We start from the raw sequence: 23,039 nt of genomic DNA, 5'->3' as shown, positions 1-23,039 counted from the left end.
TTTTTTTCTTCGTCATTCAACAATCCTCGGCACCTGGACGCCGCCGCATGCAATGTATAAGTTGAATGTGTGTGTGTCGATGACACGTGTAAAGTCGTTCGAGCCCAAGGCCGTCGAAACCGAGTGGTGCCGCGTCCCAAGCTTCAACGGGCCTCGAGCTCATGCGAGCCATTCCTCCTCGTCTCTCTTCAAGCCTCTCATCGTCAAGCCTTCGTCTTCCTCATCTGAGTACTCCTCCTCTTCCTCCTCCTCTTGTTGTTGCACTTCATGATCCCGCTGGTGGACTGCTGACGCCACTTCCTCCTCGGGTGCCTCCTCCTCTTCCTCCAACATCCACGTCAAGCCATTGGCTTGTTCCTCCAGCGGGAAAGCTTCCTGTGCGTATTCTTCCAGACCTCTCGGGCCCTCCCAGAGTGCCATGGACTGAGTAAGGCAGTTCTCTTCCAGCTCTACATCTCCAAAGTAAGGAGGTTGCTTCTTGGGATCTTCGTGGCCGAGAGAGAAGAGCTTCTCCAGCGCCTCAAGTTGTTGGCGGTAGCCATTGGGAATCTTGACCTTGAGCTCGATCGGACCCCGGATGTACTTGACTGGCCGTCCAACGCCTCTCGCGAAAGCCTCACAGGCCTCGCGTGGAGTCAACATCTCCCAAGCCAAGGCGACACGCTTTGTGCGCCACTTGGCCACACCATCTTTGAATATTTGCAGGATGGAGGGACCGACGTCGTGCTCAGCGTCCAGCCAAGGCAGCTTCACATCTTCGTGGAATGGTGCTTGCCAAGTGAAGGAACCATCCTGTTGGAGTTCCATGCAGAAGAGCGGGTAGGGCAGCGAAGTGAAGTTGTTATTGTAAATACCAGTGTACACAAAGGTGGCAGGCATGCCAATGGAGCGGACATACTCTTCGACCTGGTGCTTGGCAGCCCAGAGAGGAAGTGATGGCCAATCCGAATTGTATGCGGCATGATCGGGCATCGTGGAGTAGACATAGTGTTGTACCCCAGCCTTCTTAGCGGCGTCGGCAAGTGCCTTTCCGATTTGAAACTCATCTCCGTAAAAGGTGGTGTTGATGAAAGCCAGTTGAGTACCGCGGAAGAGGTCATTAATCAGGTCGTGGTTTACACCAACACCGGAGATAGGGCCGTTGGTTGTCACGTCTCTGTTGTCCGGAGTGGGCTTATGTCTAGTGTACAACTCGCCGACGAGGACAGTGACATTAGGATTTGAGTTGACCTCGGTGGCTACGACGCCTTCGAGATTCCGCAGCTGAGCGCGGACGTGGTAACCCACAGCCGTGGCAACTCTGATGAATGATGCAGCCTGACGACCGCTGGCATTGATGACAGCAATCGTCTTGTTCGGGGTGGGCATCGGACGCTTAAAAGGGCGGAAGGTGAGGGAGTTGTTTCTTGAAGAAGACAACGGCGATGCGTCAGAGTATGATGAACGCGAGTGCTTGTGTGTCCTGACGGCGCTGTAGACAGCTGAGTCGCCGTGGTAGTGGTGATTTGAGTGATCCTGCTGTTGGTGTTGCTGTTGTTGCTTGGCGGGTCGGATAGGGATCCCAATCCCGTTGAGTTGGGAAGGCATCAGAGTCACCATCTGAGAAGTCTCGGACATAAACTGCTCTTGCGGGGAAGAGCAGAGGCTTTGGCTGTGCGGCCGGCACAGAGTAAAGGAATTTTTTTTGAGTCGAGGGAAAGGGTTGCTGCAAGGGCTTGTCGTCAACCCCGCTATTTCCCCCAGAGAATGCGCTGTAGAGAGGGTGTAAGTGCGGCCTCGGTTTGTGGAGAAGGGTGGAAAAAAAGAGAGAGGGCGATGTAGTGTTGGGCTGGTTGTCCCGAAAACGGCTTCGTCGATCGTTGAGTCGGATTCGATGGATGGATGGGATTTGTTTTTCTTAAAGAGGAGTATCAACCATGACAAACCGATACGTAAAATCCCGCCTCGAACCTATAGCAAGCCAGAGGCCTTATCGCGGAATAGGGGAGGACTGAACGGGCCAAGTGCAGGTCTCTGCGCACGCGACGTCGAGAGAACGCGGAGAGAGAGAGGCAGGCGTCCGGAGTAGGGAGTATTGGCAAAGGTGTGGACGGGTGACGGGTGACGTGACGGGGTGCGATCTCGAAAAAAGGAACAAGAATCAAAATGCGGTCGGTTCCTGAAGCCGTGGACCGGAATGATTCAAGAACCCTGAGGGGTCGGTTGAGGAGAATGGCGAGATACCTTAGATAGCAATCAAACCCGCTATCAAAACAGCGAGCTCCTTATTTGAGTCGATGGCGGGGTTAACCCCAGCAAACAGCCCAAAAAAGCCAAGATCCAAGAGATGGAAACACGCCTGTTCAGGCCAAAGGTCGATCAAAAGATCTGGGGGAATGGACGGATAGCAAACTAGGCTGCGTCCGTCGGCGGAGGCGGCGAGGGGAGGTAAGGTATCCCGTCAACAAGGGGGAGGGGTGTGGTAAAGTGCTAGACTTTTTGTCGATGCTGCTGATAAGGGAAATTTGGCGAGGCGAGGCAAGGACTGTAGGCGAGGAGGATATCTCTAGGATTGTCGTACGCTCTCTCGTATTTACCCCGGGTGTTCCTGAGATAAGTGGCTCGAGGATTAGGACGTTGGCAGCTGCAGAAGCTGCAAAATGACGGAGGGGTGTCTAGATGGGACGAGGCAGTTCTCAATGGTGTGCGGATAGATATGTCCCGCGAAGATTGCAGCAGGCGTGGATGATGAGGATGCGTGTGCGAGAGACAAGAGATAAAGCGTGCGAGAGTGAGTGAGTGAGAATGTGGTGTGTGCGTGCGAGCGTCCCCTGCCGGTCTCAGTCAAGTGAGCAACTGTTCTAAGTCGACTTGCCCACTCAGGAAAGCTCCGGGATGGCGGCAGGTGTGCGTGCTTGCTTGCTGTACTTGTTGTCGTTGTCGTCGGGCTATCCACCGATAATCTGCAACCGAATACTCACGGTGCAAGGAGGCCCGTCCAATCGGGGTATATACTGGCTGACCGTGCCCCAGTATGCGCGTTGGAGCGTCACCGGTTAGATTGCCTCGTGGGCGCTGGGCTGGTCGTCTGTAAAGAGGCCGGGCTAGGTGGGCAGGTTGGGGAGGGAGTTCGGCGTGGAGATCCGATGCGAAGCTGGCTGATTTCGGGGTGTGCCTCACCAGCGGTGAATGGGTTGAGCCTGGGGGTTGGGTGGCAGCCAGGAAAGGAGAAAATAAAGAGGTCCACGGTGCAGTGGTCCAGTGGATAACGGCTGGATCAGATGATGTTCCTTGGGGTCTTGGATGGTGCCGTTTTTTTTTTTTTTTATCGCGATGGCCTTCTACTTGTGTCGTTGGGCGGCTCTTTTGCCTACAGAACGACTAGGGCGACTCTGTAGAGTGGTTCGGGTAGAAACAGGATGGGGTTGCCTTATGTGAAGTCGAACCTTAAGATGCTTGAGACGACCGGAGCAGAAAGTCCAGGCTGTATGTATCCGTACCTGATGCGAAAGAGGTAGGTCAAGTCGGGGCGTTTTTGAATGTGAAAGAGAAAGCCAGGCCAATGATCCAACGCTTCGAGAATAAAAGGTTAGAAGGAGGCAAAGACCAGATGACCTCAGATGGAGGAGTCTCCAAGCTTTTGATACCGGTCCTAGTCAGTCCGTGTGGTGATTTGACCAACTGGAAACGGACAAGGTATGCCGCGATGTTTCTGGGCCGTGCTGGTGGTGCTGGTGCTGGTGCTGGTGCTGGTGCTGGTGCTGGGCCGACTGACTTGGTGATGATGATGGACGAACAGGAAGGCAGGCCGAAGCAGAGTGCATGCAGTCCGACCAGAGGAGTGTAGCCAGTGGGATGAGAGGATGTGCGAGGAAAGAGGGTGAAGAAGAGGTGTAACCGTGGATTCGGTAGATTGATAAGTCTGGAAGCGGAGGGGGAGGGGAATAAGTGTAAGGTAAGTAAGTGTGTATAGATACCTGGCAGATATGCGGGTGTTGGAGAGAAGGTGTGTGACGGGAACAACCTAATGCTGTAAGTAAGGAAGAGTGTGTGATATCCAATCTTCTTAGGTGATGTGATGGAAAGAGCCAGACAAACAAAGTACAGCAACCACAAGTTTCTCAGTGTAGAGAGTTAGTCGGCAAATGCAGCAGCAGAACAAACAAACACAAAACGGGACGGTCAGAGTCAAAAGTAAAATGCAACACGGATAAAGAATTTGTATTTTTACTGGAGTGATTTCGGTGGCCAGGGCCAGGTGCGGCAGGACCTTGCGGTTGGCCCTTTTCTGTTAATAATTGAATCTTCGCCGGCGGCCACGAGGTTGAGCACGTTGCGTTTTCTCATTCGAACCTTGATGCAAGCACAAACAACGGGGCCCCATCGAGCGGAAACACCACACCCAGCCATCAAGCCATCATCCATGGGGCCGGAAGCACGCCCGGATCCCAGACGTGCCTGAGAAGAGGGGGGGGCACTCGCGGAACTGCGAGAACGCAAGAACAAGATGGGATGAGATGAGATGGAAACACTGGGAGCGCGACGGGGTTGTGGTTCGAGTAAGTACTACGTATACTATGTAAGTAATGAGACAACTCTGCTCTGCACCACTGATGATGAAGAGCCGGGAAAGCATTACCACGGCCATCGAGTAATGAGAGGGTAAGTGTAAAGCGGAAGATGCGAGGTGGGAAGTTAAGTGGGATGGAAAACACACCTTCGTACTCCGTACCTGCCTTGCCTAACTACCTTAGTATGGGTGTATGGATACATGGGAAAAGATACGCGGCTACCTCAGCCGGTACGGTGTCGAGGCGGGAGCACGTGTACCGCATTACCTTCCCATTCCACCTAGGTAGCACCACCAACCAAAACTCATGTCTCTTCTTTCTTGCTAGCCGACCCTCAGTCCCTCACCTCACCTCACCAAACGACTTCCAGAAGCTACGCCGTTGTCTGTATGTAGTGTACGTCTACGTCTATTACTTTCCAGGGTGTACCGGAACCACGTCTGGTACAGCGCAACCAGTAGCAGGCCGGGATCGATGACTTGGTCACTGAATCGGGCGATGCATCAACGAGACGGGGACTTCTGGAGCCGTATTGGAGCCATTCTCCAAAAGAGGGGCCGCTCTCGACGGGTCTTGGAACGGGACTACGGCGGGCAGGCCCTCAGTCCATTCCGTCTCAACTCTCAGGGCAAGTCTTTGTGTCCATGTCTCATGAGCGGGAAAGAAACTTGGAAAGCGCAGATGTACCCGTTGTGGACCTGAGGAGAATCTTACACAGTAGAAAGAGAACGACCACGACCTGGAAGGAGATTACTAGGGCCTCCCCAGTGCCCCATTTGCAGCAATTTTTCTCTTCCCGTGAAGCCTAGCACAATAGGTTGGCTTTATTATGTAAGAGCATGGCTGCGGTTGGCTCGGGGTTTCGCTTACACAGTTGCTCTTACCTACTGGGAAACACCTCCAACTTTTTTTCCTCCTCAGACAGTCTGACCTCTCACCATCTGTCCCCAGTCTTTTTTTTTCTTTCCTTGCGCAATGCTGCGGCTTCAGAAAAATTTTCCTTATCTTTGGCAACTTCATTACCCTTCTCAGTCTAACCTGGAAAGCACCCGCGCCGCAGTCATTCACGGCGGAAACCTATGCAACCAAGCCCATGTAATGCCGCCATTGTCTCCCAAGGCGTCAGGGACATCAAGGGCGGTCACGATGGAGTACATGGGTACAATACCTTACTTACAACCTTTTGGGGCATAGCATTCTTATCGTCCCTCCATGCTACGCAAGGCGTAAGGTAAGGTAGGTAGTCGTACATCGTACGTCGTACGTACGTTTTGCATGAATGCCATATTGAAGTATCAATGTGGCCCTCCGATATGCTCACCGACTACAGTCTGCTCCGTACAGCCACTGCCTGTCAAACACGAACCTACCTACCCTGACGGGTTCGACCTGCCATCACATCATCACATCAGACCGAGACATCCGCCCATGGATATCGGGTGTCTGCGCCTCCCTCCATACCGGTCCCTCATGCCTATCTGGACTGGGACACAGATGCTTGCCTGGCTTGGACTATGGCCTCACATACCGACAACTCATCAGATAAGGGCACCTTGATGAGTCCGACTTTGTCGGTTCACGGGCCCTATTACAAGCACGGTCGTTCATCACGGGGTCCTTGATTTTAAGCACTACTGCGCCGGTCAGGCCCCGGCGCAAATCAACTTCTCCACATACTGTCAACTGGCGCGTCGTCAGGTCGGTCGGTGATCGGAGTCAATCCCGATGCCACAATACTCTCCGAACCCTGTGCAAACTTTTTCTGGCTCAGAGCTCCACACGACTCGCAAACGTGATCCAAGGAAATCTGCATCGTCCACCATCACAGAGCCCACCGCTTCATTATTACGTCCAAAGCTCAAGCCTTGGGACCATGCCACTACGGATACCAGATGCGCATAACCCTACACCTACACATACCTCCGTCCCCGATGCTCAACCAGGTTCTCGCGCTATCTTCCTGACTCCCCTCTTACATACGGAGTACAGCATGGCCCCCCTGGCCCGGATGGCTGGGTCCCACTGCTAGCTCCCAGGCAGAAGAATCATGGAATATCGCAATTCAACGCCATGATGGGCAAATTCGCTGCACAACCAGACACCCTCCAGAATCTCCCACCCACCGCACATGCAGACACTAGCATCTGGGCTCTAGCCTCTAGCCACGCTCTCTGCAGGTCTGAGATTAGCCTCTTCGCTGAGCTACCCGTGCCACGCTCCCACCGGTTACAGCGCTTGCTGCATCACCCGGGTTCGACCTAGCACCGCATCACAACGCCGCCTATTTTGTCTTTGAGGGCCCTTCATGCACGTCGGCTGCAGAAGCGTCGTCGAGTAACCGCCTTCACGGAGGCGCACCCAACGTCTACTCGATTTCCATTCGAGCCTGACGCGGGTAATGCCATTGGTCATGGGAGCGTCGTTGTTATCAGCCAATTATGCTGTTGTATGGTGCGACATGTACTATGACGGGCGTGGAGGGAAAGGATCAAGGTAAAGGCGCTGTCGCCCGTGTGCTCACACTGAAATCCACAGAATTCCGGTTCCGATGACGTTCCGACTAATAACATTGGATGTGAGAAGACACCCTCAAAAATCGAAGAATGGCCTAGGCCAAGCCGCAGGATTCAAACGCAACCCAGCGGGGTATCCCTGAAGGCTAACGCGGACTTTGAGGCGGAACCTGCTTCTGCTGAAAGTCTAGACGTGCAGCATTTGTGATCGTTGTCTACTAGGACCTTCGTCATCAACGATCGGATCCAGTGCCTTGGGACGAAGCTCAACTCCCTTCTGAATGCGGTCCGGTAACGAGCCACCGGAGATGGCGAGACAATAGGCTGGCGGACAAAAAAATAACAAAAGAGTACCTAGTCAACCTCAACCTAGCTGTCGGAACCCGGGAGGCGCCAGTATCCGTAATCTGATTGACAAAGAGCTGAGACGACAGGTCAAGCACGAGCAAGAATGCGCCAATGGCGACCCAGGAATCGCGCAATGCCGACCTTGCTCGCACCGCATTTTCCTTCATTACGTACAAATGGAGCCAAGCAAACGTCCCAGACGACCGCCATGCCGTCATCAAGCGAACCAACTGGCGTTCCGTAATGCTCATAAGCCAACGTTTCCCCTCCCTCTCCGAAGTGGGTATCTCCGCGGAGGAGCCTGCAAATCTCCAAATTTGCGCCCAAGAAGCTTGTCATTGCGTTCGCAGTCTGGCCGTCTTTCCAAAAAAGAACTCGGCTTTTTGCGTAACACACCACAAACAGCCAAGAGAAAGAAGCAGCCCAGCATGAGAGCCAACTCAGCTCAAAGGACAAGCGCCACTGGGCCCCAGCTGCTCCAGTCTCCAGGTGCTGCTGCTAATGCAAACAGCCCCCGCTTCATTGCCGTCAAATCTGCGGGTTTTGCGGGGAAGTTGGCCCATGCCTCGTAGGGCACCGTTGCACGCCAGCTCCCTCATCGGCAACGTCGTGCCCTTGACCGAAGAGTGTATGGAGACGATGCCGACGAGATGTACACATGTAGTGTAGGACCGAAACACGCCCTAGATGGCTCTCGCCGTTGTCGAAGACAACATTGTTGGGATTCCAAACGCACGTCGCCGCCGGCCACTTCCACCGGCCCACCAAATTTACGTTATAGTATTCACGTTGTGTCGACCGCCCAGAGAACCCCTGATCGAGCTTGCAGGGTCCAATTCCCCGGAGGACGGCCGCACATCGCACACCATCGGTCCAGCCAGATGTTTAGATATTGGCGCGGACCCGAAGGAGAAGGAAAATCCGGGGTCCATTGTGAATTGATGTCCAACGCCAACCTCGCGTCTATTTTCAAGTCACCTGAGCCGAGCTTTTTTGACATCCCTGCCAGCTAGCAAGATCCATCAGAGCAATGGATTGCTATCCCCCACGGGCCCATCTTGGTTGTGGGCACCGATATCGCGTGTTGAGGAGGAGAAAAACTTCACGAGGTCCAGTTGACACCTAAGCGAGCCAGTTACTGCACTGGGGCTGGAGGTACCGGAGCGGCTTTTACCCAAGAGGAGGAGCTTCTTTTGGAGGAGCTCGCGGGGCCGCAGCCCCATGTACCCCTTCTGGGCCGGCCAAGCGCGAGGACGATGCTTGTGTGCCCCAGATCAGCTCCGTTCAGCTGCCAAGTCTTCTACTATGTAGGCCTGGAAGCTCGCTGTGTTGGTCAACTTGAACACGGTAGGCCGTGACCTCGACGTGATTGACTATCCCAAGCTTGGATCCCATGCACAAGACGTAGAGAAATCAAACTCGTCCGGTCCCAGTGTCCGTTCGAACCACGGCTGGGACGCGTCCAGTGACTCGAGACCGATTGGGTCGTTGTGAGGCTGAGCCATAATGTTGTCAAAGTATCGCTGCAGATGTCAGTTAGATTTACGGCTCTGCTTGGTGAGTGCGTAAAGCATACCCAGTCCATTTCTTCATTGCCAACGGCCGCCCACCCACGATCGAGCCCAGGTTCACTTGGCCCGAGACCCGATGTGACAAACTCAAAGGGCTGGAAGCGATTCGTCGTAGTCGTAGGGAACGATGCGGAGTCTGCCAGATAGTTAGCAGGTATATCACCCTAGGGGGTGTCTTCAAGGCCGCACCGTTGATTGAAAGACCGTCGAGGAGCTGTTGGTTGTCTTGGGCGGAACGAGCCGCTGTTTCCGACCCGTCACTCTGGCGAAGTCCCGACGCCGAGGATACCTTTGCGCCCCCGTCCTCTGGAGGAGAATTCGGCGGCGACCCAAGCTTGTTCAGCATCGTTTCCAAGATACCCGCCGTCTTCTTCACCTCGGGCACGCCGCCGGCGATGGCGATCCAGACGGAATACGACCTCTGCAGAAGATGCAGGAGGTACGCCCTCGTCGGCGGGGGGTTCATCTCCGCCATCCACCCAGGCGAAGACGTTGCGCCGGTCGTCTTGTCCACGCCCCAAAACGGTTCATGGCCGACGGCGAGGTATATGATGGTGGCGGCCAGGAGGAAGTCGTGCACGGCGAGCGAGGAGACGAACCAGCCGTTCTGGCTGAGCATGTTGCCCGGCTGGCAGGCGTGCCATATCGTGTTTTGGAAGTCGAGGAGGACGACGGCGCCCTCGAGACACTGGCGGCGCGAGTAGTCGTGCTCGCGCCGCGGTGCAGGGTCGAGGAGGAACCGGCGGTGGAGGACGCAGCGGCTCTTGTTGTAGAGCGAGGCGAGGCCGAAGCGCTGGATGATTTGCATGGGCGGTGTGGTGACGCACTCCTGCAAGGGTTTGACCATCATGAATTGCGGCACGGCGCGCCACGAGGTGTTGAGGAGGTCGTCGAGGCGCATGACCTCGGCATAGGGCGGCGGGGAGAGCAGGTGGGACTGCCGCGCGACTTGGCCAAAGACGAGCATCATGGCGGACTTGTTGATGGGGTACGTCATCTCCGTGTAGTCGGTCGCCGGGCGGGCTGGCGGGAGGACGGCGGTGTCCTCCCCGAAGTCCTCGTCGACGAGGTTGCGCGGGAGGCTGCAGTCGGCGTCGATGCCGTTGAGCATGCTGGGGAGGCCCATGTGGAAGGAGACGAGGAGGTCGAGCTGGACGGCCATGTTCCACATGCGGCGGCGCATCTCGCCCTCGTAGGGGGGAGACGGGGGTGCCGCCGGCGGCGAGGAGGCGGTCCGGGTCGCGGTGGAGGCCCATTTTGAGGAGGAGGCGGAGGCAGACGGAGGAGAGGACGTAGCAGTTCATCTGGGCGGCGCGGGAGATGATGAACTCGGCCTCGACGTAGAGGATGAAGGGCGGGATGGTGGCGATGGTGGGGCGGGTGTACCTGCCCCAGACGAGGCAGCAGGCGGCCGCGGCGCGGAAGAGCTTGAAGCGGTCCATGGGCGGCTGCGGGGAGTCGACCGAGAGCTCGTGGGGCGCCATGAAGGTCGAGTAGAAGACGCCGAGGGACATGACCATGAAGAGGAGGGCTAGCCAGTGGAGGTCGGTGCCGGACGGGTCGGTCCAAAAGCGGGCGTACTGGAGGGAAGTTGTTAGCACGAGTTGCTGTTGAAGGGGAGGAGAGGGGGAGGGCAGAAGGGAGGTTAGAGACTTACTTGTTTTTCAAAGGTTGGTCTGTGAACAATATCTGCCGCCTTGTCAATACACACGAAGCCATGGAGTGAAGATCGGGAGAGGCGAGCCGTGGTGTCTTACGCTGTGACGGACTACGGGAGGAAAAGTACCTCATGATGAGTCTGTCGACAATCTTTTGCTCCGGGAGTAGCTTCAATAAGTCTTCTCTGCTGCGAGGCGTGTTCCTCGAAAAGAGCATGAGATCCGGGGCCTCGATCTCGTCTGACGGTTCAGGACTCTCATCGTCGTCGGCCTCCGGCTCCTCAAAGTAGCTCTTCATATCCTCAATCTGTCAAATTCCCTCAGTCAATATCTCATCCAGTTCAGATCTCCTTCCCACCTTGAAAAAACCAATGAGGGCATGAAGAGAACAACAAACTTACATCCTCAAGAATAGCCATGAAATGCGTAGCCCCAACATACGTACTCGCCCTACCTCCCTGAACAAGCTGGCCCCCAGGCTGCGCGACGCCCTTCTCCTCCTCGACGACGTCGGCAGCACCACCAGCAGTCTGCGGTCCTCCTGCTCCCGCCGCGCCACCTCCACCTCCCTCATCCATCATCGTCCTCACCATGCCCTCGAGCCTCTTGAGCCGCGCCGCCATGCCCTTGGCGGGCTTCTGCTTCTCGGGTTTTGGCGCGTAGACGCAGCCTTCTGGGCGGGACTTCTTCAGGCACTGGCCGCACGGCTCGGAGCGGTCGCATTTCAGCTTGGATGCGCGGCACGGTCCACAGGAAAGAAGGACACGGGAGCGTTTTGCGGCGGCGGCTTCTGCCGATGCGGTTGCTGCTGCTGCTGATGCCGGTCCTGATGCTAAGTGGTTGGTAGAGAATGACTGTCCGGGGCCGGGGCCGGAGGAGTTGGAGGTGGAGGAGGGGTTGCTGCTGCCGCCGGTGCTTGGTCCGGCGGGCGGGGTTACGTGGTCCGGATTCATCGGAGCTTACGGATACCCTTGGGCGATTCGCGGTGAGCGGACGATTAGAAACGGAAGGCCGCGTCCGATGCCGTGCCCGACGCCGTGTGTGAGTGGGTGTGACGGGAAAGACGGGGGGTGGGGCTTTGGAAAGGGGGTGATGCCGTCCGTATTCAAATCCGGAAATCTAAACTTTATTTGACGTCACTTCCGGAGCCGGATTTTGTCTCTTCTTTTAGTTACGGCTGACGGCGTGGGTCGTCCTGTGTCAGCGTGTTCGGAGGAATTGCGTGTGCGTCTATAGGTGACTCCGTCCTGGAATGCAGCAGAATGCAAGTCATGTTTGGGTCATTCTTTTGATTCAAAAAAGCGGCCAAGAACCACCTACTAGGCAACTATGAGCTGACGGCTCCATCCGTCGGCCAGTCTCGGGGATACGGCGTGGTTAACCCCGACCATTTTGACGACCACCAAGGTTCCATACCAGTAATTACAAAGTGCCAATCCACGATATATGATGGCTGGGTCGAATTACATCACGACCCGACCTTTTTGAGAAAAAATGCCAACAAAACAGATCCCAGATATGCTTTTGCTTCTCCTTCGCCGACCTCCATTTCCAGGGCTCGGCGCGCCACTCGATGCGGTGATCTTCTCGATTTCCACGATTCTTCAATCGCCTATCCGTGTCGAGTGATTGGGCTGCCACAACATTCAACCCCTTCTTCTAACTTGACAGTCCTATCATTGTACTGTTCATGTGACTCGATGTTCTCCCCGCGCTATTGGAATGACTGTGGATTCCCTCCGACATGGTTGATCCAAGCTTAAATCGGGGCATCGGGCAATCTCTCGATGGTGTACTTTCCGCGTCCACACTTCATGATAGGAACACCGGGTATGCGACGGAGCTAGAGAGGTTGATATCAGCATCGTCGTTGACTTTCGGGCAAGGCTGAACGTACTCTGGACACAAGACCCTTATCGTTGGTTGCGACGAGGTACACTCTGTCTTTAGACACCTTGGACACCTATGAAGCGTTAATTAGTATTTGGACCCAGTCATCTGATGATCTAAGGGGTTCGGAGCCTTACGAGGCAGTCATCGGCGTACACCTGTGGGGAAATGTAGTTAGCAAAAGAGAACCATGATGGTGCTTGTAATGGACCTTACGCCTTTGTGTGTGCACTTGTGTCGTTCGAAACGAGGGTCGCGTGCTACTCTGAGAGCAAGGCGGAACTTAGGACCGAGCTTTTCCAACTCGGCCATGACACAGTCGGTCACGATGGGGTGACAGGTAGCTGGGGTCGGACGTCAGTCGATGCCACAAGACTTTGTGCAGTGCCGTATCCTACCATAGAGACAGTCCATCATGGTTTCTATCACTGGCAACTTCATCTGAACGGTACTAGGGGCAGGTTAGTCGTCGAGGGCGAGAGGTGTAACGTTCGGGCAGGCATGTTATACCGGGAGAAGACTAGAGTACGATTAGCAACTGGAATATGACGGTAGGTAGGAGGCGACGGGGCCTTACATGAGGTATCGACGAGGACGCCATAGGGAGGCACGAGACTTGAGTTGCTCTCGAAGAACATCTGGGAGGGGACCTGAGGAATCTCCCTGACGATGGTCTCGCCATCTGGACCGCCTCTTTCACGCTTGGCCTTCTGCTCTGCCTCTTCCGCCTTCTTCAGGTTCTCCTTGCGCCGGGCGTCGTTCTTGCCGATGACTCGCTTGACCTAGCATGAACGTACATAATCAGCAAACTTGTTCGCAAGTATCAGTGTCTGAGAGACGTCGAGCTTCCAACGTCCGGTTGTAGATATCGCAATCATCGTGAACTTTTGTTCGGGAACCAAAAAAGTTCTTATCGATAAGGATTCCAATATTTTCTTTGCAATGCGCGGGATGTCTGGCGCAAAGTAGGGACGAACGAACGTACTTCACCAAACTTTCTGGTCTTCTTTTGAACACCCATGGTGTCGGTCTCGGATGGGCAATCGGGTACAGGTCGTGGTTGTTGTCGTCGAGTGGAGGAGTACTGTCGTCTGCGAGGCTGGACAAGGCTGTTGCGTTGACGTTTTCCTGAGTTTGGTCGCCCGGCGCATGTGGCGGGGCCGAGAGCAGGGAAAAAAGTTTTCGGTGTAGGACTGAGGGTGATCTCGGTGTGTCGCGTCCAAGTCCAGGTGAAGATACTTCCAGTCTGTGCGCTCGGTGAAGACTTTGGGCAAGGCCGCGCAGCGTTTGCGAGCAAGGTGGGTCCTAGGGAGGGTGACCCAGAGCAACCGGAATGAGGGGACAATGAGACTCTCAGGGACCGAGGTGGACGAATGGCAGGGGGTCTCGTCCGCCACAGTTTTCCTCTCTGCCTCTGTCCGCTGTCGGGCGTTGCTCTTTCTAACGTTGCAATTTCCTCTCCCACCTCGAGGAAAAGCAAACGATCGATCAACGGCGCTCAAACGCCGGAGGCAAGGTGGGCGTCGCGCTGGAGTCTGGACTGATAGCCTGGTGCCTTGCATCAGCACTTCTGTGCACTGCCCTGCGCATGCATAATAGCAGCCCATTATAATCAGAGACGGGTCTGATACCCGCCGCGCCCATTCATGAGCTTGCTTTAGTCTGAAGCATGCGGCATGAATTGTAAACTGCTGGAGCACTGGAGGTCTGACGAACGCGAAGACGAAGCGAAGCAGCAAAGATAGGGGACCACCGGGACTCTGGTGGAGAGGAATGGGGCATCATTCGCATTCCACAGCGAGGCTTGCCATCACTTCATGGCCCATATTTTTTTTCCCAATGAGTTTCGAAGATCTTTGGCCAATATTGGGTAGATGGGTGGGCATCTGCCAGGTACGCTTACACGCTTACCCCGGATGGATGGCTCGTGTTGATGATGGTTGCGACCTGCAGGCACTGTAGCGCATGCTGGGAGTTGACGATTAGTGGGATCAACGCTCTCGCCTGTTGAACACCTCGATCCTCAATACGAGCGTTGAGAGCGCCCAGTGTGGGTGGGCATACGAAAAGCACGAAAGAAGGAGGGCTACTTTAGTACAGTCTTGTAGCATAGTGTGTACAGATGACACACCGTGTCTATTTCCCCAGACTTGCGCGTCTCCTGCAGGTCAAAAACCTGGCTTGCATACGCTGGCAGCACTGTGTCTGCATGTCTCTCTCCCTCTCGCATTCCCAGGAAATGCGGTCCAAATGCACAAAAATAAACAGACCCCGACACAACAGCACGTCAGAACTTTCAGGTGCAGCCATTGGAAATGCGCCGCGCCACAGCCCAGGCCCCAGGGCAGGGACGAGAACCGCCCAGTCCGCTAACACGAAATGGATGCCATAGACTGTCGCCTGTGTGCTGTGTGCAGCGGGCAGGTTCCTCCAGAGCAGGCAAGGACCCTTCCTCCTTTTTTCCCCAGGCCCGTTCCCTGCTGACCAGGGGCCCGCCTTCGCCATCCATTCCCTTCTCTCTTCCCCATCACGCACCCTCATCCCTCCCGTCCCTCTCCTGCTCCCTCCAACCCTTTCTCCCTAACTGACTCCCTCACGACAAACCTCGGCAGCCGCCCACCCAGCAAACGATCAGCCGGCACCAGCAATGTTCTAACCAGCGGGACCCTTTCTTCTTTCATATTGCTTTGCCTTGTCCAGTTTGCGTCCGCAACTACCCCGATACCTTCGTTCGATTCTCCCGAGTTCATCGCATCCAGCCTTAGCCAGCTGAACGAACCGAACCGCCCCATCCGGAAGGACACCACAACGACCACCACCCCCGTTTTTTGCCCACGGGCACCGATACAATCGCCGTCTTCGACCTTCTTTCATCGATTCGACAACCGAACAGCATATAGTGTCTAGAAAAGAAGTGACCGACGCCTGCATCATCTTGACTCCGGAGCATCGCAGCCTACCCGTAAACACCGGACCTCCTCGGACGTAATTGAACTTCATATTCGACCGACCATGGTTTCGTCACGCCATTCGCTGAAGCGCTCGCTTCTCCTGTCCACCTTCGCCGCCTTGTCTCTCTTCTCTGCCACGGGTCTTGCGCAAGATAGTAGCAGTGGGGGGAATGCCCAGACCAGTGCTTCGCAGGCAGCTTCTACAGACGATGCCACCACCTCGGCTGCGCAGCCTTCGCGCACCAACGCGGCAACCGCCGTCATCACCAACACGGGCGCCGTCGCCACAACGGAAGAGAGCATCACCGCCCCCAGGATCACCGGCACCTCCGATTCCACTGGCGATGTCCTCACGGGTCTGCCGTCCCTTACAAACCAGCCTATTGTGACGACATACCCGCCGGCCAGTGTCCCTCCCACCAACAACGCTCCTTATATGCACCGCTCGAGTGCCCCTCAAGGGACCGTCTTCATTGCCGTAGGCTCCATCCTCGGTGCCTTTGGCCTCGGCATTCTGATCTGGCGCGGCATCATCGCTTGTCTGCTGCACCGCTCCGTCGCCCGCGCCGCCAATGCCCAGTATGTCGCCAACGACAAGCAGAGCTTCCCCGCCCCTCCAGCGCAGTTCTACAAGTATACCGATCGCGAATCCACTCCCTCTCTTGTTCCCAATGGAGGACGTGGTGTGCGTAGAACGCAGCGCGGCCCCATCCCCTCTGCGACGCCGAGCCAGTCGAATCTCTTCTTCTCGCCTACCGCAGCTGGCGGCGGCAACAGCAACAACAATAACAACAACTCCGCCACCAACCGCGACTCTCGCTTCCTTCCTTCTGGGTTCTACGCCGCTGCTACCTCGTCTCCCAGTCCTGCTCACGGTCACTCAATAAGTTTGACGAACCTCCGCCCCGAATCACGAGGCCAGTATGGAAGCCGCAACAACCTGAGGGAATCTACGCCTCCGGAATCCCCTTCGTACGGCGCAAGGCGTGACTTCAGCACCAGCTCAGTCAACTTGTCTGCGGCGCCTGGGAACGGCCAAAGAGCTCCCAGTGCTTACCTCGAGGATCTCTTGGACGAGAACCCCAATGCTTTTCCGCCAAGCCAGATGCGCCCCGACATGCGCCCCGGATCTCGAAATGCCAACAACTCTCCCGGTGGTCGGTTTTAATGAGGGGATCCTTTCTGTTTGGTTTCATTGCATCTATGCATCAAAAACAGTTTCATTACGTCATGAAAAAATGGCGAGACGTTACGGCTTGGGGTTTTTTGAATGGTACATTCATGGCGTTAAGGGGTATCATCAAGTTGCATCACTGGTTTGGAATACTGTTTTTAATCATCATCCAGTGAAGCCGGGGGCTTTTCTCGGTACCCGTCTTTCAGCAAGTTTGAGATGGAGCGCGGGTCAAAAGGCAAATCTGGCTCCCCTTCTAACAGGGCTGCTACGCATGGTTGGTTATCTAGTTGTATTTTGGCCCTGTGTACACCACGGCAGGCGTGACGGAGCATTAGACTGGGAGTCTTGGTGACGACGATCCGCCGGTGGCATTTTGTCTTCGCTTCTCATCGCTCGCTGGTACATATTCTTTCAATGAGCAGAAAAACTCGAAACATATCTTTGGACAATATCGTGTGATGTTTACTGGCCATCGAGCTGTAGTTCTGTGTACATGTCGTCACGACAACCGCTGACAACATGCTTCTGCATGGGAAACCTTGTGTACAGATACGTCTGAAGTGGACGGATGTTCTAGAAGTGATCCCATGTCGTCAGCCCATTTGACTTTATCGGCAATCATCTCAATCTATTAAACTTTTTTGACACAACGTGGGCAAGGGGGGAGCTTTCCGTAGAAAAAAGGAAATATGAGCCTCTTTTTTTTTACTTCGGATTTGGAGCTGCTAGAGGAACCGAGCGGACCGAGAGCAACGTCGCATGGTACGGATGGTATGTCCCATCATCACCCGAGGGTTTTCTGTTCATACGTGCCTGTGATAAGGGGAAGAAGGAGGGGGTTTACACCTCCGAACCTTTCTCGTCTTGTACCTCCAAAGCAACCGAAATTCCGCCATCACAGACGAGTGCCTCACACGACATACCTTGACCCCCAACGGTCTCTGCCTCCATCAAGAGACTCCTATATCGCTCCCCTCCCCCCCATTTCTTCTCTCAAAGTAGTAAACTTCCTTTTCCACATCCTTGCTTGACTATCTGCGACCGCAGCCGGCGTATGGAGTACCAGGTGCATCTACCCGTCGTGAACCCACCGGATCTCGTCACACCTTTCCAGTGCCATGTATCACGATTGGTCTACCCCCTTTCCGTACAACCTGAATCCGGAGAGAGGGGGGGGGGGGGCAACGTTGTGGAATCGTGAGTGTGAGAGACATTTTCAGTTCTTTGTTTTCTCGGTCTTGCGATCTCTTGGCTGTCCAAGCCTTTGGGACACCTGTTGGGTTGTGCTAGCAAGCAGCAGCAGCAGCAGTGACGACTTAATCACGGGTGATACAAGTTTGATGAGGGGCTTCACATCACGTTGTGTGGGAAGCGTCGGTGTGCGGTCTCTCTTTCTTATCATTTTTTTCTCTCTATTTTGTATTACACGCCCTCGATTTACAGCGAGACATTCTCGATGCTGGTGGTATTTGGAGGGCGGGGTATGAAATTAACTTGTCCCAGACGCTATCTTCCCTACGATTTTCTTGCCTTCTTTCTTGAGGGGCCATATTTGTTCTTCCTGGATGTGTTTCACTTTATCTTGTCCCCTTACATTCACTTACAATGCCACCTCACTATATTCTCGACTAACTCGACCCGCCAGCTTGGATTTCCAGAGAAGCAGTACCCTCGCTCGCGCCGCGAATATCTTCCAGTCTGATGCCACTGCGGTCACACATGCTCCTGAAGATGCCACCCTGCCGCTGCCACAGCGCAAGAGGCGTATCCAGCTCCGCGATACGGCCGGCGTCCATGACGCAGATACGATCGTAGCCGATGATAGTGCGCAGACGATGGGCAATGCATAACAGCGTCCTGCCCTTGAAGCTCGTGGCAATGGTGTTCTGGATCTTGTCGTCCGTCTCCATATCAACGGAGGACGTCGCCTCGTCACAGACAATAATGCGGCTGCCTCGGACGAGAGCTCGCGCTAAGGCCATGAGCTGGCGCTGTCCGAGGGAGAAGTTGAGTCCATCCTCTTCGACGACGGAGTCGAGGTGGATGCTTGACGACTCCTTGGACCTTGGATCCTCGAGGTTCGCGTCTGCTGGAACGAGATCGGCTTGTCGCAGGGCGGACCACAGTTCCAGATCCGTGTGCTCGTTGAATGGGTCGAGGTTGTATCGGACTGTGCCCCTGAAAAGCGTCGGGTCTTGTGGAATGATCGCCAGGCGGGATCGCAGGTCATGAAGACCGATTGTCGAGATGTCGACACCGTCAATTGTAATGTGTCCTCCCGACAGCTCGACGAGACGGAAAAGAGTGGACATGATGGACGACTTGCCCGCACCCGTTCTACCGACAATACCGATACGCTCGCCGCCTTGCACGTGCATGGAAAGACCGGACAGCACAAGAGGCAAGTTGGCGCGGTAGCGCATCTCCACGTTATCAAAGACGATCTCACCCTTCTCAGGCCACTGTGGTCGGACTTCAATGGTGTGCAAGGGCGCCTCTTCCTCCAGCTGAGTGCCATAGTACTGGATTCGCTCCACGGCGTTCATGCCGTTCTCAACTTCTGCAAGTTGGCGGACGGTAAACTGGATCATCTGCACGATACCGAGAATGTAGCTGAGCACCAGGCCACCAATGCTCGGCGGCACGCTGAATCGTGAGGTTACGACGAGGATTCCCACGGTGAAGACAAGAAGGTTACCAATCAGATCGAGACGGGTCGACAGCCAACGCTGGTTCGAGAATGTAAGGTAGTACGCAGCGTTCATCTCGTCAATGGACTTCCGCAAGTCGGCAATGAAATGCGTCTTGAGACCATACGCTCGAATGCTGGCAACACCGCTCAAACCTTCACCAAACTTTGCGAATACGGTAGATCGAAGAACCGATTCGAACCGCTTAACCTCGCGTGCCGATGCACGGTAATAAGAGGAAGCGAGGATGAAGAACACAAACAATGGTCCGAGAGCGATGGCGAAATAATGGAAGAAGGCGATAATGAGGGCAAAGACAGACAAGATCATGGCCAGCGTGAAGAAGTACATTCTCATGGCGTCCGTCAAGTTATTGTCCATCACATCCACGTCTCTTGAGAAACGATTCGTGATTCGTCCGAGGGGTGTAGTATCGAAGAAGGACATTGGGGCGCGGAGAACCCGTGTCACTGCCTGTCGAAGCATGACCTTGCTAGACTTGGTGCCGAGGATGGACAGAAGTAACGAGAAAACAAACATGAGGATCGCTTGGAGGGCACCCAATCCGGCATATATACCGATGTACTGCCCATCAGAAAGCGGATAACGTTTGCTTGTCCAGTATGAAAGCCAGAGACTGGTCATAATATTCGCTCCTTGGGAGAGAATCAGGAGGAAGATCAAAAAGGGTGCGTTGAGGATGGAACCAGAGGCGCGGATGAAGTCTCCGTACACCTTCCAGGGAACGCTTGCCACAGCCCGCTCTTCTTGTTGCATGAGTGCAGCGCCCTTCTTGTTCTTCTTTTTGTCGCCCTGGGGCGCTTCAGCCAGGTTGGTTGGTGCAATCTCGTCTTCCTTCTCTTCCTGTGCAGTTGTCTCCAAGAGTTGCTGGAAGCCACGGTGGTCTCTCATCAAGTTGTCAAAGGTGTCGACGGCTTGGATCTTGCCGCTCTCCATCCAAATGACTCTGTCACATCTATTCAGAACCCAAAGCTGATGAGTTGCTAGGATCCTGCATTTGCCCTTCAAGAGGCCGAGGATTGCATTGTCGAAGATGTGCCGTCCCACGTGAGCGTCAACAGCGCTAAGAGGATCGTCCATGAGCACGATGTCGGAGTCAAAGTAGATGGCCCTAGCAATGTTGAGACGCTGCTTCTGTCCTCCTGAAATAGTGATTCCTCGTTCGCCAATCTCCGTCAAGTCGCCATTTGGGAGCATGGCAAGATCGGGCCGCAGAGCACAACTGGAGCAAGGTCAGACCAATCCTTAGCAAGAAAACTACCATGGGGTTACTTACGCGTTGATGACTTCTTGGTACCATGCTCGGTCCATATCCTTCCCGAAGAGGATGTTGTCACGGACCGTGGCGTTCTGGATCCATGCATATTGTGGGCAAAAGGCTCGAGAAGCGCCAAGCACAACTTCGCCAGTTGTTTTTCTCATGTCACCTGCGAGCGCGGCCAGTAGCGAAGTCTTGCCGCTTCCGACTGTCCCAATGACTGCGACGAGCTCATCTCTCTTGATCTCAAAGTTGATGTCTTGCAGCTTGAAAGGTTCACGCTCCTCCTCAACAAGCGTGCTGGCACCGTCTCCCGTACTATCGCCAGATGAGGCCAGCGGCTCGTCAGGCTTGGAGACGTTCTTTGCGGGTGCAGGCGCTTGAGTCGCAGCCTTCTTACCACCCTTTGCGGCGCCACCCATAGTCTTTTCAGACTCCTGCGTCGCAGTTCGCTCCCACGTGAAGCTAGCATTTGTCATCTCCAATGCATTCTCTCCCTCTGGCTTGAAAACCACATCTTCCTCTTGCTCCTCCGCCAGCAAAAACTCTTGGATACGCTTCAGCGACGACCAGGCATCGACGACTTGACCAAGGACTAGGGGCAGCAAGTTGAGGGGAATCCGAAGACCATTGAACAAGGCCAACGAGGAGAAGACCTCGGCGGGGTTCAAAGCGTTGTTGGTCTTTGCGTACGTGACGAAGGAAAGCATTGAGGCGAAGATGGGGAGCGACAAACTGACGGCGTTGATGGCGTTACGGATTGCCAGCAGGATCTGGATGGCGTGAATTTCTCGCTTTCGGATTTCCTTGAGACGGTCCAGGAATGCGCTCTCCCACCCAAAGTATTTGACGAAACGGACCGACTGCAGGATCTCCTGGGTCAAGCTGACTCTCTGATCCGTAACCTTGTTGATGGACTTTCTCCGCTTGAACAAGCTTCTGATGGCTCTTGTCAATAAGGGGATACCAGCAACCAATAGAGCGAATCCGGCAAGTGCGCTATAGCTCAAGTTGATGAGCAGAACGACCAGCGTGATGACGCAGGAGATGGGTGCAGTCCAGGTCAGGTGGAAGAGAGCCGACGCTTGATCGATACGATAGGTGTCAACGCTCATGAGGTTGACGATTCGACCATTACCCCATCCCGTACCATCTCCGGAAATGCCTGGCCCTTTGGCTTCTCCCTTTTTCGCATTCTTCTTGGCCTTCTTCTTGCCTTTTTCGTCAACTGGCGGAGCGTTGGCGGCGGCGGCTGCATCTTTGAGGCCACCAGCTTTGGCACGTCCTGATAGAGACATGGCCTTTTCGAAGATTACGCTGATGAGGACTGCTCTTGACTGGCCACCAATCATCATGCCGCGGTAGATGAAATGGTTTGTGCCCAAACTCTGGAGAATCTGCATGGCGGTGACACCAATCACCAAGCCAATTCCTCTGCCAATCGCAGGTGGTGGCAAGCCCTGTTGTGAAGCTGCGTAGGCATCGTTTGCGAACTGGATGAGATAGCGCAGGGTGAAGGGTGACATAACCTGGAAGACGGTGGACGCGAGCTGAAGCATACCACCGAGCCAAAACTCGAAGAAGTACGTTTCGTGCAATGCCCACAACAAGGGGTATTTGCCTCCCTTGTCAATGTGTTTCTTGAAAGAAGCTTTTAGCTTGTCTGTCATGACATCTGTAGCCCTGTCTGGGTTAACAGCCCAAATATCGTTTGGTTCAAGCTGCCGCTTGTATCCAGCCTGGGATCCAAGTCAGCCTATTTTTGCCCTGGGTTATGCTTGGCTATCAACGCCCAAGCCTTCGTGCCATTTACTCAGGCCAGCGCAGTTTCACTTACACTCATCAAAGGAGCCATCCATTGGAAAGTCAGAAGACTAAAGAAGCCGGCCTTGTACTCTCGGGAGACGATCTTCTCTTCGGGGACGGGAGGGATGCCGCCCCATTTCAGTGGGTTTGGCGTCTTGTACCATGGTTTGCTTTTTGGAAGTCGCTGGGCTGCAGTTGTTGTGGCGACGCTTGTGTCGGTGGCATGGCTCTTGGTCGCTCTCAGCTCCGGTCTGATCTTCTTCTCGTCAAAGTCTGAGTTTTCATCCCTCTCATCTGCCTTATCGATATCGATGGCAAATGTGGCATCCTCTGGCTCCCTGGGTGTGACGGGCTCAACAGCAGCGGCTTGTGGGTCGGGAGCCGTGATGTTTGTTTTCTCGTCCTTGTCTGCCATTCTCTGGCGAAAGACTCAAGCGAGTCTCAGTAGGGATATTGACTATCAGGTCGGGCAGCAGGGCTCAAAACGTTGCCTCAATCTTGGCGGTGGCAGTGGATCTGGCTACAACTTCAAGCGCAACGGAAGCAATATAGATTCTGGGCCAAGCTGCCATGAGCTCGTTGTGTTGACGGGGATAGATGTTTATG

At 54.8% G+C, this 23,039-nt stretch overlaps 5 protein-coding genes across 5 annotated transcripts; 1 reads left to right on the top strand and 4 right to left on the bottom strand.

Annotated features, from left to right (window-relative positions):
* Window positions 1–159: 159 nt before the first annotated feature.
* Window positions 160–1,368, bottom strand: N0V96_003517 (uncharacterized protein; the record flags this gene model as incomplete). Its single annotated transcript, XM_053196104.2, has 1 exon — window positions 160–1,368. The coding sequence occupies one exon, from the start codon at window positions 1,366–1,368 to the stop codon at window positions 160–162; it is 1,209 nt and encodes a 402-aa protein (XP_053046528.2).
* Window positions 1,369–8,784: 7,416 nt separating this feature from the next.
* Window positions 8,785–11,593, bottom strand: N0V96_003516 (uncharacterized protein; the record flags this gene model as incomplete). The annotated part of the gene is given in 6 exon segments (XM_065756858.1): window positions 8,785–8,934; window positions 8,988–9,118; window positions 9,172–10,132; window positions 10,152–10,562; window positions 10,690–10,947; window positions 11,042–11,593. 6 exon segments carry the CDS (start codon window positions 11,591–11,593, stop codon window positions 8,785–8,787), a joined length of 2,463 nt encoding a protein of 820 aa, XP_065614625.1.
* Window positions 11,594–12,399: 806 nt separating this feature from the next.
* FCF1 (rRNA-processing protein fcf1) lies at window positions 12,400–13,551 on the bottom strand (the record flags this gene model as incomplete). The annotated part of the gene is made up of 8 exons (XM_065756857.1): window positions 12,400–12,483; window positions 12,538–12,603; window positions 12,668–12,688; window positions 12,747–12,874; window positions 12,929–12,981; window positions 13,041–13,050; window positions 13,108–13,312; window positions 13,516–13,551. 8 exons carry the CDS (start codon window positions 13,549–13,551, stop codon window positions 12,400–12,402), a joined length of 603 nt encoding a protein of 200 aa, XP_065614624.1.
* A 1,991-nt stretch (window positions 13,552–15,542) lies between these two features.
* N0V96_003514 (uncharacterized protein) lies at window positions 15,543–16,649 on the top strand (the record flags this gene model as incomplete). The annotated part of the gene is made up of 1 exon (XM_053196107.2): window positions 15,543–16,649. The coding sequence occupies one exon, from the start codon at window positions 15,543–15,545 to the stop codon at window positions 16,647–16,649; it is 1,107 nt and encodes a 368-aa protein (XP_053046531.2).
* Window positions 16,650–18,286: 1,637 nt separating this feature from the next.
* Window positions 18,287–22,848, bottom strand: YOR1_1 (ATP-binding cassette transporter yor1; the record flags this gene model as incomplete). The annotated part of the gene is made up of 3 exons (XM_053196108.2): window positions 18,287–20,591; window positions 20,646–22,366; window positions 22,465–22,848. 3 exons carry the CDS (start codon window positions 22,846–22,848, stop codon window positions 18,287–18,289), a joined length of 4,410 nt encoding a protein of 1,469 aa, XP_053046532.2.
* Between the last annotated feature and the right edge of the window lie 191 nt (window positions 22,849–23,039).

Source organism: Colletotrichum fioriniae, assembly GCF_027942845.1.
Source record: "Colletotrichum fioriniae strain IMI 355084 chromosome Unknown scaffold_3, whole genome shotgun sequence".
Lineage (NCBI taxonomy): Eukaryota > Fungi > Ascomycota > Sordariomycetes > Glomerellales > Glomerellaceae > Colletotrichum > Colletotrichum fioriniae.
Note: the sequence above shows the minus strand (reverse complement) of the source record. Positions and strands in the feature narration are given on the sequence as shown.